At 40.4% G+C, this 15540-nt stretch overlaps 2 protein-coding genes across 2 annotated transcripts; one reads left to right on the top strand and one right to left on the bottom strand.

Moving 5' to 3' along the window:
- Window positions 1-227: 227 nt before the first annotated feature.
- On the top strand, window positions 228-5454 carry LOC140758053 (uncharacterized). Its single transcript, XM_073094054.1, has 12 exons — window positions 228-435; window positions 554-697; window positions 1033-1165; window positions 1341-1471; window positions 1576-1723; window positions 2137-2315; window positions 2669-2906; window positions 3269-3364; window positions 3439-3584; window positions 3911-4018; window positions 4231-4319; window positions 4566-5454. The coding sequence occupies exons 1-12, from the start codon at window positions 367-369 to the stop codon at window positions 5020-5022; spliced, it is 1938 nt and encodes a 645-aa protein (XP_072950155.1). The 5' UTR covers window positions 228-366; the 3' UTR covers window positions 5023-5454.
- A 966-nt stretch (window positions 5455-6420) lies between these two features.
- Window positions 6421-11801, bottom strand: LOC140780179 (respiratory burst oxidase homolog protein C-like). Its single transcript, XM_073125578.1, has 10 exons — window positions 11093-11801; window positions 10840-10999; window positions 10677-10725; window positions 10394-10507; window positions 9488-10306; window positions 9162-9373; window positions 8967-9069; window positions 8787-8866; window positions 7861-8417; window positions 6421-6966 (listed from the first exon to the last, which is right to left on the bottom strand). Exons 1-10 carry the CDS (start codon window positions 11628-11630, stop codon window positions 6857-6859), a joined length of 2742 nt encoding a protein of 913 aa, XP_072981679.1. The 5' UTR covers window positions 11631-11801; the 3' UTR covers window positions 6421-6856.
- Window positions 11802-15540: the final 3739 nt, after the last annotated feature.

Below are 15540 nucleotides of genomic sequence, written 5' to 3'. Positions count from 1 at the left end.
AGGGACTGAGGCAGGGCCCTTCTTTAACTTAATATATTAAAATTAAAATTAAAATTATGGGGATTTTTCATTTCACACCTTGTCTTACTTGTTTGTTGCAATTTACATCGTGAATAATTTAATTTGATCTTTGCAATTTTAAAAATCTCTAAAGCCACCTTTGACCTTTCTCATGTTGTGTTCTTATTCAAAATTCAGGGATAAATGTGAGGGAACAAGGTGCTAAATGCAAAAATCCCTCCACCAATGTATGAATTATGACGTATCCTTTAAATGCAATAATAACGCTGAAGGGAAAAGTGCCCGCCAAAATTCGAGTCGACTCGAGGACTTGAAGCTCCTTCCTTCGTCCGTTCCAAGAGTGATATGACGCTGCTCTGCTTCTTGCTCGATCTCCGAAGGATACCCTCTTCAATCCTCGGTGATCTCAAGCAGGTCAGCTTGATCTCTCTCTCTCTCTCTCTCTCTCGATCAGGATCTTGTAGTGCAATTCTTATAAAGGATCTCGTTGGACGGAGATGCTTTTCTTTTGATTCTTCTTCTCTGTGGCCAGTGTTTGCTACAGCTCGCGAATCTCTACGTGGTGTCTCGTGAGAGAGGGGAGAGGGAGCGATCCAAGGATGCGATCCCTTTACTCCGGGATCGTTTAGGGTTGTGCTACATCGACAGGGCCAGAGGCGCTTCCTCTTCTCCCGAGGTCGGCTTTTCTTGCTTCCCTCATCCACTTCTCTCTTCTTTTCCTCTTCCTAATTCCAACTCGGGTAACAAGAGTTAGGGTTTCGGGATGCCATAGATAATTAAATCGCCGGTTTTTTAACTACTAATTTTGTTAGCAAAATACCTTACTCTCAACTTACATTGCTAACTTTGTTTACTTCAAGTAGCCGGATTCCTTTCGGTTTCTTGTTGATTTTGACATGTTAGAAGTTAAAATTTGAAGTCAGCGGAGTTCATTTATCTGTTTCCTGTGTATTTATGTTTTTATAATTCCCTTTGTTAATATTACTGATCATGAAATAAGTTTTGTCACAGCTCAAGATTGCATATAGACCCAGTTCGCAAAGATTCAGTCTCCGAGATTTTCATCATGCTGTCAATAACTTGCCTTTAGACAGCTTTCAGCCAGATCTGCGAGATTCCATGCATATCACATATGATGATCTAGGTAAATATCTCTTACCCTTCTTCCCAAATGCAAAGAAATATTTTTTAAAAAATAAAATGAAAAAAATATTGAAATATTGCGCTGGTCAACCAAAAGATAGTTCTGAATGACTAAAAGTAAAATCTAATGCACGAAAGTTGTAGTTTAATTGATAACTTTGTGTGCCTGCCTGCAGAGGTGCCACTGAAGGACCTGTTTAGTAACGAAGCATTATATTCTTGGGGCAGCGATGATGTCTCAAAGAAATTGATTGTCATCTCTCTGTCTGTGTGTATGAATGCTGAAGCTTTACGTAGATCTCTTATGGTATGAATTTTAACCATAAACATATTTTTTGTTGTTTACGATCTTGTTGCTCTGGTTTATGCCTGCATTTGCTAACATGGTTCTGGCCTATTCTGTCACAACAGAATGCAGCAGAACAATGTGTCACAGTGGAGTTTTTAATATTGGAATCAGCAGAGGGAAAGATATGCAATGGCACTTCTGAGAAGCTCAGTAAATTTATTAACCATATCGGTGACCTAGAAAATTGTGTTATCCAGAGCTATATTCCTGGTAAGTAAATCTCATTTCAGGTAAAGAGTCACCTAAAACATTTATAGTTAAGTAATATATACCACTGATTAGGAAATTGGGTTTTGAGTCTTTTGACTCAATACTGGTAGCTGCAATTTTGTTCATTATGTTTTCTGAAGAATCTATGGAGCACGAATTCTTTGTACCCTGAATTTTATTTTGTTATGTAATTGCGTTAAGCTTGTTAGGTGTCAAACAGATGTTTTTCAAAACTTTACTTTAAGTACAAAGTGTTCCTGGAGTCATGAGTTTGAAATTATCTAGATGCTTCCTGAGATACATCTGGATTTATACAAAGAAATTAGGATACATTTCTTTGAAGAAACATGGTATGAAAATGTTTTTTGCTCATCTGAATTATTTCTGAGCTAAAAGAATATCTGAAATTGCAGAGCCGTCTGTATTGTACGGGCTAGTTAAGAGATGGTTAGAAGAGGTAAAGAATGACATAGAAGAGCCACTGCGAGCCGTCTTTCTCTTCAAATATGCCATTCTAGGTTCTGTTGATCAAATTTCTTGCAACTTGTTCGCTTCGTCTAACCAGATTGTTGATGGTTTTGTATCATGTCAGGTAATATAGTTGGCAACATCAATTTGGCATTTTAATTTATTTATAGTTTTATACAGCTCTTACATGGAAAAGGTCCACACAGCAGAACACCTAAAACTAATGCGTTTAAGTTGGAATGTCTAGCAATCTGACTATATTGGTCTGCATTACTTTTGAACTCACTGGTGGCATACTTCGGTGTTAATTGTCTCATAGCTATATAAAGCAACTGTTAGTGGTGTTGAGTGAACATTGTAAATTGTAGCTACTTACTGTGAAGGTTTAAATTATTCTATTTGGGAATGAGTTACGAGGATAGCTTCACATGTAATAGCTCCTTTAAAACTTATGATATTATTTAGTATATTTAATAGACTTGCAGGTGCCATGGCCGTCCTATCGATATCACAATAACAAATAAGACAAAGAGCTGCTGTCCTCTCACTTGCCTTGAGCTAGGTGCTTCTGAGATCATCGAGAATGCAGTAAAGGTTGGAGAACAAACAATCTTGTTTCTGCCCTCTTTTGAAGGTGGCTCAAATCTCCAATACATCTCTGCACCCATAAATTTTGATGTAATTGAGCGCACCAACTTGGCCACTCTAAATGAAGGTACGTGCTTATTAATAATGGTAAATTAGAGAGGAGATATCATAGTCCAGACTAATCACGTAATTAGTGAACCAAAGTGCATCTACTGAAATTCTCCAACAGGTATTATATTTTGAAATGCAAGAGTTCTCATATTGTTTCTGTTTCCTTTTGCATATATAATACATTGACAAACATTACAATGACAGATACCCCAGAAAATGGGTTCAGTTGGCCCCCTTACTGTGTAACTTGAGATGAGGAATAGTACAGGGAATAATTTAGGGATGGAACAATCATTTCTTGCTTCTATGAATGTTATAATTGACCTACAAGGAGACACCTAGTCTTCCCAAGTAATCTAAATCTTATTGCTGCAACAGGCGTGATACTGGGGACATCCTATGTGGTAACTCCATACTGTCGTGATATTGAAGCTTCCTTGGATAAAAATAACCAGTCTGATCTGAATATCCAATGTGAGGTTTTTATATTTCAGCTTTGATGTAGCTCTGCGACTTGCTAATATATCTGTGTTGGGTATGTAATGCAGTGTTTCATGGGCTATGTAGAGCTCTTTTCCATCTAGATCAGGGACTTGTATGTTCATCAGCATGTAACACAGAGACGATGAGAGATGGAACCTTACGATGTTATTATGTTCTTCAACCTTCAGAAAAGGGAGCAATGCTTCTGAGGGTATTTATAGCTTCACTAGATTACTTTTTATGTTATTTTGTACAATAACAAGGTAATGTGGACCTGATCATTTTTATGCTTTAATATAAATCTCTGATTCATCAAGAAAAATATAAATCTCTAATTCATCAAGAAAAATATAAATCTCTAATTGTTTTGTGTCAAATTACATACACCTGGCTGTGGTTATATAATTCTTTCCTAATACCTATTATAATTCAGGTAATTATCATCTTTTAGAAGCTAGATAGAACTTAAGAGGGAAATTAGTGCCTGTTGTCTATGTTGCTTGCACTTAATAGTCACTTACACGAAGATGTATATAGAGGCTTGCTGGCTGTGAAGAAATCTTGCCCATTCCTGATATTAATCTACAGTGCAACTTAACTGTACCTGAGGAGATCAACAACTCCATTCAAGCCGCTTTATTAAAGGTACATTCTCCTTTATGGCAAGGCAATACATTTTGCATGACTCATTTAGATTGGTGATTAGATATCAAAAGTCATAATGTTTCACAATCTAGAAAAATTATCCGCTGTTTAGTTGATAATGTATAAAACTTGATTACTCGGAGTTCAGTTTAAAGCTAATTCTGATTAACTTTCATGTTTTCATCTGCTTGCTTTGATATCTGTCTTTTCAGATTGACCTAAGAGACTACAACCCTCTCCAGCATGAAAGAGATTTCCATTCAAAACTAAACTGGTTGGTGAAGGAGAGTCTGCAATTTGGGTAACTGACAGCTTTAGCTCTCTTTTCCATTTTGCAAGTTCAATCTATGGAGTCTTTCAGAGGAATGATGACTGTGAAGGAACTAGAGTATCAAATTTAAGTTGACGCGTTGTTGCTTGAACTTGAAACCAGAGCATCCTGGCTTACCAAACTGAGTTTTTAATCGTGATAACATCCATCATCAAAGTGTTATACCTTACCCTCAGAAGACCTATCAGCTAATCGTCAGAAAATTCTGATTTGCAGATCGATCCCTCCATCCCATCTTAGAAGTCCTAAACAGAGTGATCCTGATTACCTCAATTCTTCCATTCTAAAGCAGCCATCATCAACCCAAGGTTTTATAGAAGAGCAGTGGACTAACCAAACTAAAGAGGAGAAGAACTCTTCTAGTGTTACAGAAGAGTGGGAGCAACTTCTCATTATCGATGAAATGAATGATAGCTATACAACTTCCTGCATTTCCAAATCCAGACTTCAGAGTTCGGAAGTGTTGACTCAGTCTGGACATTTAGATGAGAAAACCTCGAGAATTCTGGAAAGGCTGGAAACACCAAAGCAACAGAAACAAGAGACTTGTTCGCCGACAGTCTCCAGTAGTATCATCGGTGGGCAGATGAAGAAGCCACTGGTGCCTTTCAAATCAAATTTGAGTCAGCCATTGAAACCTGACTTCCAGAGATTAAAAAGAAAGCAGAGGTAAATGTTAATTCTTGAAGGATTTGGTCAACTGTCGGAGTTAGTGAATGGGTTGGTTAAAGCTGCAGTTAGTCGATGACACGTCGTGTTCATTATTTGTCCTTCTGAGACGAAGGCTGAACCCACAATACTGTGCAAGACAAGCTACCTTGGCTTGTCATAAGTTGGTAATAGTGGTGGGCTCTGAGTTGATGAAATATCTCTCTGCTGACCATTCAAATATATAATTAACTGTGGCATTGATGTCATCCTGAGAGTTCTACAGATGGAAATCTCATCAGATTGTGGCTTGATTACTCCTAAGTACTATTTTTCACGTAAAAAGTGGTGTTAAAAAGTGAATTGATGGAAAATTGTTAATGCCAAAGGTTGTACAAAATTACTGTTGATGATCAGTCATTTTCTCTTTCCCAAAGCTACTTCCTACCGTTTACCTCTATTTACATTATTGATTCTACATCTTTTCTTGACATCAGCTCTTCTTTAGTTGTTCGACAGGATTATATAAATTCCTGTCTGCTAATGTAATACTGGAATCTGGAACCCTGGTCAGAGATTGTCGTCCCAACTATGCCTTCGCCATATATAAAGACTCTCACATAATTAATGTAAGGTTTAATACATCTTGCCCTCACCAAAATTTGCAGGAGCCTTTTGCAATGAGACTGTTTGTAGTGTGTGACACATTCTTCAGAGTGAATATATTTTACTGCATAGGAGTTAGATTAAAGAATCTATTGGCAGGGCATTGCCGAAGTCGCATTCAACCGTAGTTCCTTTCTATGCGCTTTCATAATCGAAAGAGTTTTGCCTGCTACTGATGGATGAGTCTGTTGGACCAAACTCCCACTTGAAGTGATTGCATGAGATTATTTGTGCGTCAGGCTGTGAAAGATTGAGATGCACTACATGTGGATATGATTTTAATTGACCATTCATCGTGGATATGAATGTTTGCCAGTTAATAACAACTGGGCTCTAGTTGGGTCCTCTAGTTTAGTTGGTTTCTCTATGATTGGCACTAAAATATTGTTTCATTCAGTGGGCGGCGTATGGTTAAAGAATAAAGGAGCCCTATTCATGGATTAGGCATCCGGATTATAGAAAAAAAAAAAAAAAAAAAAAAGAAGAAGCTCTTAGAGGTTATGTCATCATGTCTAGAATACTACGAGTACTGCAACTACTGATTAGAGACTCATAGGACCACAACTACCAAGGTGTGACCTTAGACCGCAATTTTTGAGCTATTGCAGGACAAGCTTTCAGCTACCTCGTCATTTTTTTTTATCATCCATAGGTTTAATGCCCCTGTTAGACAGAAAGTAATGGTGATGGCCATGATAATATCCTTAATTGAAAGTGATTTATAAACCTATAAAGAGAAAGAGAAATCGAATCAGAATAGAAAAGCAAAACGAATAATTATTACAGTGCACAGTAAGCCTTGCAGCCTAGCACGTTTATTTTGACACAACATACAACGTAGGGTAGACTCTACTTGTTTACTACACAAATCACAACTGAATACTAGCAATAATTTAGAGAAGTATAAATGAGGAGAGAGAAAGAGAAGAAAACGAAGCAGAATACAACCCTTCTGGGTTAGATTCTATGTTAGTCTTCGCTTGATGAAGTGGTTGTTGGCTCTTCTAAATTAAAAGCTTTGATTTCTTCTCCTCGTCAAGCAACAGTATCTCTCATGGTCAGTACGAATTGAAGGGGAGCAAAATACTAATTTAATAAAAATATAGGATGAGGTGAGCTGTACAAGAAGTAACACACACATATGCCCACTGGACCACTGGTGGTCTAGACTAGGGGAGTGGATATTTTAGATACTAGAAGTTCTCCTTGTGGAATTCGAACTTGGTAGTGGTCTTCCTAGAGAAGTCCTTAGCCAGATCACGCAGATCACTCATCTTCAGTGGATCTCCGCAGTAGAATACTCCTGCGAAATTGAGAAAAAGAAACGTAAGTTTAACGATCATAAGTGACACTAATCTAAGATAGAATGGTTAATGGGTCTCCCCCCAAAATGATTTAGTTTTAAAGTCAACTTATAGACTTATAGTATGTTGCCAATTCATTACAGCATCAAATAGTGCACCACAGACACAGTGGGATGCCATGCCATCCAGTATTTGGGTCCCGCGTGCATGACTAAAAAGATAAGCACGCCGTTCTGGTACAAGCGCACTGTTGAACAAATTTAGGAGCTTGCAATAATTTCAAGAACCACTAAACTAGTAACCTATGAGGTTAAAATTATTCAAAAGAAGTATAAATAGTCAATACTATATTAAGACAGCGACATGCAAATATTTGGCATTATTTGACACATGCAACGATGAGATTAAACGATGAGTTAACTCTCATATCCCCGAAGCCTCGCCTATTCTAAAGTTTGGATATTTTCTTGATTCATTAATTGCTTCCATTGAATCTGAGGGAGTAGTCGGCTTTGGATGCCTTAAATGGTCCCACATCTAAAACGTAAGCAAGAGGGCCTACGCAAATCTGGGGGCGTGAGACTTTTAACGACCACTACGCGCTCGCAACTTTGGGAATATATCACTTTGATGAGGGCCAAAAGTGGTGGCCCCCCAATGAAGCGATAAAATGACAAAATGGAGAAAATAATGGGTATCCTATGATAAGAATATTGTGTAGCTAGGTTACAAATTTTTGACATGTTGGAACGATTTTTTCAATTCAGACACAGATGTTTTCACATCGTAATTCGTACGTAGCCTTCCGCCTTTCAGGAGTGAGATGGTAAAAAAAAAATTGCAGGGTGTTTTATGCAAATATGTGGAGTAGTAGGTGAATGGGAAGTACGTACCAATGCGTTGGTCGCGATGGTTGAGGGCGATGCGCTTGTAGACGCTGCGCCAATTGGGGCGGCCGAAGTGTGACTTGACCCGCGTACCCGAGACGACGTCCACCCCGTGCTTTACGTGATTGAGTGACTGCAGCATTGCGATCAGTGCTGATCTGGCGTCCCCTTCCTCGTAAACACTGGTGCAATGGTTGTGCAGCTCGATCACGCCCTTCTTGTCGTTCTCCGCCACCTCGTTCATCACCCCTCGGAACCACTCGAACGAGCCCTGCTCACGTGTCACCCAGTAGAAGTAAGCACGTCGGGTCCTGAACGACGAGCTAGTTCCAGTAGTAGTACCCCTCCTGTGCACATTAATGTTGTTACTGGATTCATCGGTTCCGGATTCAAGATCTTCTTCTCCGTCTGCCTCGATTTGCTTGATGTTGTTGATGATGTCCTTGAGGATGGAGATGAAGGGGGTGGCGCCGATGCCGAGACCGACGAGGAGCACTACCTCGTATTGCTTGTAGTCCTGCGCCGGGGCGCCGTAGGGCCCATCGATGAGAACACGTGGGAAGCTGCGTAGATCATTCATTATATGCAAGTGCGTGGTGGATGATTAGAAATATTATCAACTCATGCTTTAAGACATATAGGGTTACCTAATGAGCGGCATTACTATTAATTAATTAATCCACCATCATCGAACATATTTAAGTCACGTGTTTATCAAGTTGCGTTAAGAAATGGGCATGCCCGCAAATGATGATGACCTTTTCAAGCTTGATACATAATATAATTACGAATTGAAGTATTTTGTACGCGTGGTGGTCCGGTGGAGACGCACATGCAACGGTCCTTTTTTTACTAACCCATGGTTTTATGTGCAGTAATGTGCAGACGAGAGAGAGAGAGAGAGACAAGAGTGATTCGTAACGACTTGTTACCTTGGGTTGGAGCTGGTCCCGTCTCCATTGTAATCGGCTCTCAGAAGGCCGCTTTTACCCTCCGGAGGTGGCTGACACACCTAGTCAAATTAACCCAAATAACAACAAATAGAAAAAGGTTGTTAGTTAAATACTCATAAAGCTAGGAGATTGAATCATCATATTTTATGTTCAAATTACCTCGGAGAAAACCACTTTAAGCTGTCGGGTCCAGTCGCCCAGTGTCCTTATATGGACACTCAGGTAGTCGTCCTGAGGCGCGGAGGTGATGGAGAATGGGTGCCTAATATTGTATGTAAAAGTTAACGACTATATATTAACCAATATGCCAAGCTCTCGCTAATTGGTAACTCTGATATGGATCTTTTAAATTACCATTGGAAGGGAGAGACGGCAGCACAATTGACGAACATATACTGCCCGCTCTTGTACTTGAAACCCGGTGGCCGGGACACGTGGAGGGACAACACGTTACCAGGATACAAGGCCACCTTGAGGATCTTAACCGGACTCACGCTCGACCGCAGAGCCCTTGTCAACCGTTCGCTCGTGTACAGGATCATCGGTGCCGCTAAATACATCCACGTCTGCCGATAAAGACACAGAGAGAAAAAAAAGAAGTAATCAAGTAAATGACAGAAAGCCCCCTGAAAATAATTACTAATGATCAACTTGGTTGGTCTTAATGGCTAATTAATTACCGTTTTCTTGTACCACTTATGGGAGAGGTAAAGGAAGATGCCATGGATAACGAGGAGGACGTAAACGATGACGAAGAGGTGGTGCGAGTACCAAAAAGCGTTGAACCCAGTGAGCCGGTTCAGGGGCTTGGGGAGGTTGAGGCGACCACGCCTAAACCATGGGGTGGCCAACGTGAAAGCGATAGCCATCAACACCACCATCACGACTCCCGTCCACCCCTCCGTCCCTTTAACGAACCACCAGTAATTGTTCGGCCTCGCATCTCCAAAGAATGGCTTCATGGGCTCGTAAGCCTGGTCAGACGCATGCAACAGCCGCGGGAAGTCGCAGGTCAAGTGGGAGCCTGCGTGTAACCCGACCCCGATGGCGATCCCAACCGCAATTACCTTGTGGAAGTTGAGGTTGTCGTCGAAAGGGACGACATAGCCGAGCTTGGTCTTGCTACGGATCCAAGTGATGGTGTTGCGGCAAACGGGGAAGAGGATTAAGGCCATGTTGAATTTTAAGGTCTCGGCGGCGCCCTTGGCGGTGCACACGCAGTAGCCCATGATGTGGAAGACGGCGCGTTTGCGGTACTGGATGAATTTGAACGCGAAGAGGCCGGCGCAGATGCTGACCCATAAGGCCATCACCCATACCCTCTTCCAGTTGTCCTCTAAGAAGTAGTTGGCTTTCTGGCACCAGCGACGGATTGGGTTGGGTTCCTCTGTTGGCCTTAGCTTCTGGCTCAGCATTCGGCTTAGTTTCTGGCTGTTGGTAGTCCCGCCTCGCACCGACTGGCTCGGGCCTTGCAGCAAAAGCATCTCCAAGTTGTATATCTGAAAAATTATTCGAGGATAAATTGTTTACCATCCCTTATTAAGAACTTCACTAGTTAGATTTCATTCGAGCAATTAATTAATAACCTCAATATAGCCGACGTTACTGGGGTCTAGTTCCTCCATGATGAGTCGAGCGTACTCCTCCGCTTGCTCCTGGATATTGGAGAGTTTGTTGGCCGAGGCGCTCATAGAGATGATCTGGTTAAATTAACCAACCACCCAACCAAAAGGTTAGTAATTACTTCCTTCAATGTGGAATGGCAAAGGTTACTAATGAACAAGTGAATCGGAAATTCTGACTCGTACCTACGAGTAGAATAATCTCTAAATTTACTCGGAAGGTAACGCTACTTCCTAGTTAATTTACCTCTTTGACTTCCTCTTCGGTTATCCTTCCATCGGCGTTCTTGTCCACCCTGCGTAGTAATGAATGCATTAACAGCTATCAGCAACTGAGATCTCTAATGACGGAATTGCTACGAACCTGCAGACTGAGTAAAGCGAAATTAAGAAGAGTACTAATTAATTACATGTCAAAAAATGTCTGAAGCCTGGAGTCGAAACTCTGGTCCGAGATCTGATCCCAGAATTCTCGCAGCTCCGCCTTGGTGATCGAATCAACGGTTATATTTCTCTTCCTCGCCAATGCATCAAACAGCTCACTGGCGAATTCGTTCGATCCCTTCATCCCTATCACCATTTCCCCCAATTTATCAAAAGAGTCCCTTCAATTATTCACAATTTAACGTTAAGTTAAATCAGTTCGATGGATAGTAATTATACCAATGCACTGGCCGAATAGAGAGCGGTGGAGGGCGCCGTCGACGGCGAGCTCGTCGAAGCGCTCATCGACGGCGGCCCATCCTGCGCCGCCGTCGGTCTTGGCGATGAACTTGAGGCCCTTAAGCGCGTGCGCCGCCGCCGACTTCGACCGATCGAAGTGGCCGGGAGCGGGGCGCTTCGAGAAGGAGGCGAACCGCCGCAGCTCCTGCGAGACCTGCCGGATCAGCGACGACCCGAACGACGCGGATCGCTTCTCGAGCTTCCGCCCGAGCAGAGTCACCTCGGGATCCTCGTCACCGGCCGCTTTCACGCTGTGCACCGCCACCGAGTCGTCGCGCACGTCGAGCGTGATCTCGACGTAGTCCTCGGCGAAGGATGCTGACTTCGCGGAGGCGGCGGAGGAGGAGGAAGATTCTGGGACGTTGAACCGGGCGCTCTTCCGGCTGCCGCCGCGCTTGCTGAGGGGTCCGCTGAGCGGGCCGCTGAAGGGGACGCCTCCGGCTAGCTCCGTCTCGGGGACGATGCCATCGGTGCCCATTCTTGTCCTCTCAGATCTGGGATCTCGAATTAATTAAAAGTGCTAGAGAATTGGAGTAACTTCCTTATGTGTGTTGATTTGGGGATGGTGAGGCAGTGACATATAAAGGGGGAGGTTACTGTTGACTCCTGTTGACTCGCTCTCTCTTTCTCTCTCTTTATGATTCCTTAATTATATTTTTTTAAGCAGGAAAGCATCGGAAGATGGTGTGGTCTTGACGGCAATCAAAGCGAAAGCGAGTGGTAATCGAAGGTGAGCAATCCGGAATTGTGGATTAGGGTCCAAACTTCAGCCCGAATCCGGCCGATTGTGACGGGCAAAGTGAGTGAACTGGAGGGTGAATTTGCAGGGGCACGTGGGAGGTTGGCAGGAGGAGAGGGGGGGAGTAGTCAACTGGCACGTGTAGGAGGTGGGGCCCGGGACGCCGAATCCGTGTCCCCCGGCGCTGAATTTAACGGACAACTGGTGGGGCCACAGTTGTCATATCCTCTTCTCCCCAAAGCCAGCATATTTCGAATGTTCTAATATCTACCCTATAATTTCTTCTCTCTTTTCTCTTCTTCTGATAGGGATGTTCTATTTTTACTATCAAAGCACTAGTACGTATTTTTATAAGGTTTTAACCAGAGTTGGAGGAATAATATGTGGGGTTACCAACAACCTTAACATATATTTATTGAGTACGTTATCTATGATTATTAATTGTAGATGCCTTTCTGCATCCAGAGTTCGAGGCAAAGTAATTAAAATACGCCAATAAGTGATAACAATAATTTAATGCTATAAAATTCTTGCCATATTATCCAGCTTCTTAATTTGCAGCCAAAAAGCATGCACTGGCTAGCTACTTACTCCCTATGAAAGTCAATTCAGTTAACACAACATTTCCACTACTTACACTAATTAATTACAGCCATACTGCTCTTAATCTACCACGTGGTTTGCTCACCAACTCTACTTTAGTTTGGTGGAGTGGAAGTGTGGCTAATCCGCATATATGACTTCTTGAATGCACTGAGATGTACAGAAGATTGATGATTATAATGAATAATTCTTACCCTTGATTTGTGCATTGGTCTTTCAATTGGTTGGTGAACATCGTCCATGACAACTTGAAAACGCAATTTTAAAGGAATCATAATTTTAAATGTACTTCTAATTGACCACGAGTAAACTGAGCTATATATATTTATAGTTAATTGCATTTAATGAACTAATACAGTACAGTAACTTGAGAAATTAACTTGTGTTTAGCGTCGACAAACGTACGTAGACGTCTAAGGATTAGATGAAGAATCCATAAGACTAAGTTGGTGTACATGCTGAGAAAGTTTTAAATCAAAGTAAAGCTTAGTTTAATACCAAATTGGCAAGATATATATATATATATATATATATATATATATATATGATCTATGACTATCTGTCATAGAGTCGTAGAAGAAGGACGACCCTGTTTTCTTGGTCGATTCATATTAAAATATCCGAATACTACCCAAGGTCCCCTTCTTTTATTTCATAAATAAATAACTTATTCTATCAACGCCTAGCGTGTATTTAAAATACAATAATTTCACAGATAACCGGATCAAAGGTAGAGATGGGTCTGTTCGAAGATAAATCATTAATTAATTAAACTACCTCCTTCTTAACTAGTAATAATACCTTTGAAGAATATTTAAATTAATGTTGTCAAATTATTGTAACCCTTCTTAATCGGTCTGAAATTTGGTCAAAATTTAAATTATAACCAGCAATTTAAATTAATGTTGTCGTATTATTAACAGGATCTAAATAAGGCCGCACCAAAATTACAAACATCATCCGCCAACGCCGACATATAGAATTGGAACGGTAATAAATTGTAATAAATATTATCAACCCGTTCAAACGGTAAACTTAATTTTGAGCTAATTTTTAACAAATGATGGTAGAAAAAGAGGATAGAAGATAGAAAAACTTATTAGGCTTCCCATAGAAAATTGATATGCTAGGTAATCATTTAAAAAAAGACCCTAAGGATAGAGTGTTTAAACAGTTACGTTCCGTCGTGTAGTACAACATTATGGATGACCAGAAAAATAAGTTTGAGCCTATGCTATTATAGGAAACATTCGCGTTTGAAACATGTGATGCTAATTAAATTACCGTGCAACTAGTTGGTGAGATTTCAAAGTATAGTTGATGTTAATCGTGGCCTACCTCGTGGGAATGGAAATCCAAATTGACTTGGAATAACGATGACTAGGCCGGTTTGGTGGATTACTCGTCCTAGTCAGCCTAACAATTTTAATTGCAGGCCGAATTAGGCATTAATTATCACATGATCACAGGACGCTTAAATATTTTTCCTTCAAATAAAGACATTACGGTCTCTGTCTCACTCTCACAACAATTAAAGCATGCATTAAATAGTACGGAGAGCGTAGCTTCAACAACAGCCATGTATTTGATTAACACCAAGTGAAGCTCTATCGTGGCATGTGCGGCAGCGGTAGGTGATATGCCATCCTCAAATACTTTTGTTTGCATTCAAAGGAACATTAATGGAGGAGGTTATATATATGCAGTACAGAGAGAGAGAGAGAGAGAGAGAGAGAGAGAAAGAGGGATCTGGTAAGATGATCCTTTGGATGATGGTTGGCTCAAATTGGAAAGTTGCTGCTGGATCGATGAGTGTCCGAAATGGAGACATGAACAGAGCCCATCCCTCAGGATTCGGTGGTCTAGCGCAGTAGACTGATATAATACAGATAGTGCAATGTACATACGTAGAAAAAGAACAAATCTATCGCCCATAGTTTAGGCCTACGACAGTAAAAGTCTTTGGCTATCAAGTAGGGGTGAAAACGGAATCGATACGGATTTGATAGTACTAACTTATATCCGGAATCGTATTTTTAGTTCGGATATGGATATTGGACGGATAGCAAAATTTAAAACCATATCCTTACTAAATAGATACGGATAATTTTCGGATAAAGTATCGGATCTTAAATGGATATTGATTGAATTTAAAATAATTATAATATTTTATTTAAATATAATTAATATAAAATTATTAAGAGTTTTACGGCAAATAATTTTTTTTATGTCAAATATATAAAATTAGAGAAATTAATCTCTATAAATAATATATAACGTATTATTAGTAATAATATTAATATTTACTATTTAAATAAGTAAACTAAAAACTGTAAATTATTTTAAAAAATATGTGGGTAAATGGATATCCGATATCCGTATCCGAATCTGAAAAATATATCCGACTTGTATCCAAATTTTTTTTAAAAATTCTATCTGTATCCGTATCCGAATCCGAATCCGAATCGAATAGAAATTTTTTATCCGAATTTGATTCACATCGAATCGGATAGCGGGATCTGATCGGAGTTAATCGGACCGTTTTCACCCCTCATATCAAGTCTAATACTTGCACGAGTTCCACCTTCACCAGGTGACCAGGGGAACAGAAATATCACTCACTACGTGGGAACATGAGCTTTCTCTCAATTTGTCCGGACCTTGAATAATTTGACCAATTCATATGCCACGTTTAAGCTCTACATTGGGTTCGGTTATATATATATATATATACTCTTCCTATATATTCTTGGGACTGCAAGACTCTTTAACCCATTCTTAATTATCTTTCACATGGTTCTGTTGGCAAACAATACTATATCATATGTGCACTCGAAATAGGATAGTCTTTTTCTTCGGTAAAGTCATGTGGTCTTGACTGTGACCACATACCAATAAATGTTGCCCCTCAATCTCAGAGTGTATACGTCAGTGATTCATTGCACTAATTTGGGAGATAACAGAGTTGTAAACTATTAACGTACCGTTTGCGTAAGAGATCAGTTAATTAATTAATTAAGTTTCTCTTGTCTATAAAAGATCCCTG

The sequence above is a fragment of the Typha angustifolia genome, chromosome 3 (assembly GCF_048772165.1).
Source record: "Typha angustifolia cultivar Huaian chromosome 3, ASM4877216v1, whole genome shotgun sequence".
Classification (NCBI taxonomy): Eukaryota; Viridiplantae; Streptophyta; class Magnoliopsida; order Poales; family Typhaceae; genus Typha; species Typha angustifolia.
The sequence above is the reverse complement of the archived record's forward strand: the minus strand, read 5'-3'. Positions and strand labels throughout refer to the sequence as shown.

Coding starts and splice junctions, on each gene's coding strand:
- LOC140758053 (XM_073094054.1), top strand. CDS start 367: ATGACGCTGCTCTGCTTCTTGCTCGATCTCCGAAGGATACCCTCTTCA. Junction 698..1,032: donor GCGCTTCCTCTTCTCCCGAG/GTCGGCTTTTCT, acceptor GTTTTGTCACAG/CTCAAGATTGCATATAGACC. Junction 1,166..1,340: donor TATCACATATGATGATCTAG/GTAAATATCTCT, acceptor GCCTGCCTGCAG/AGGTGCCACTGAAGGACCTG.
- LOC140780179 (XM_073125578.1), bottom strand. CDS start 11,630: ATGGGCACCGATGGCATCGTCCCCGAGACGGAGCTAGCCGGAGGCGTC. Junction 11,000..11,092: donor TCTATTCGGCCAGTGCATTG/GTATAATTACTA, acceptor AAATGGTGATAG/GGATGAAGGGATCGAACGAA. Junction 9,070..9,161: donor GCCGTCTCTCCCTTCCAATG/GTAATTTAAAAG, acceptor ATACAATATTAG/GCACCCATTCTCCATCACCT.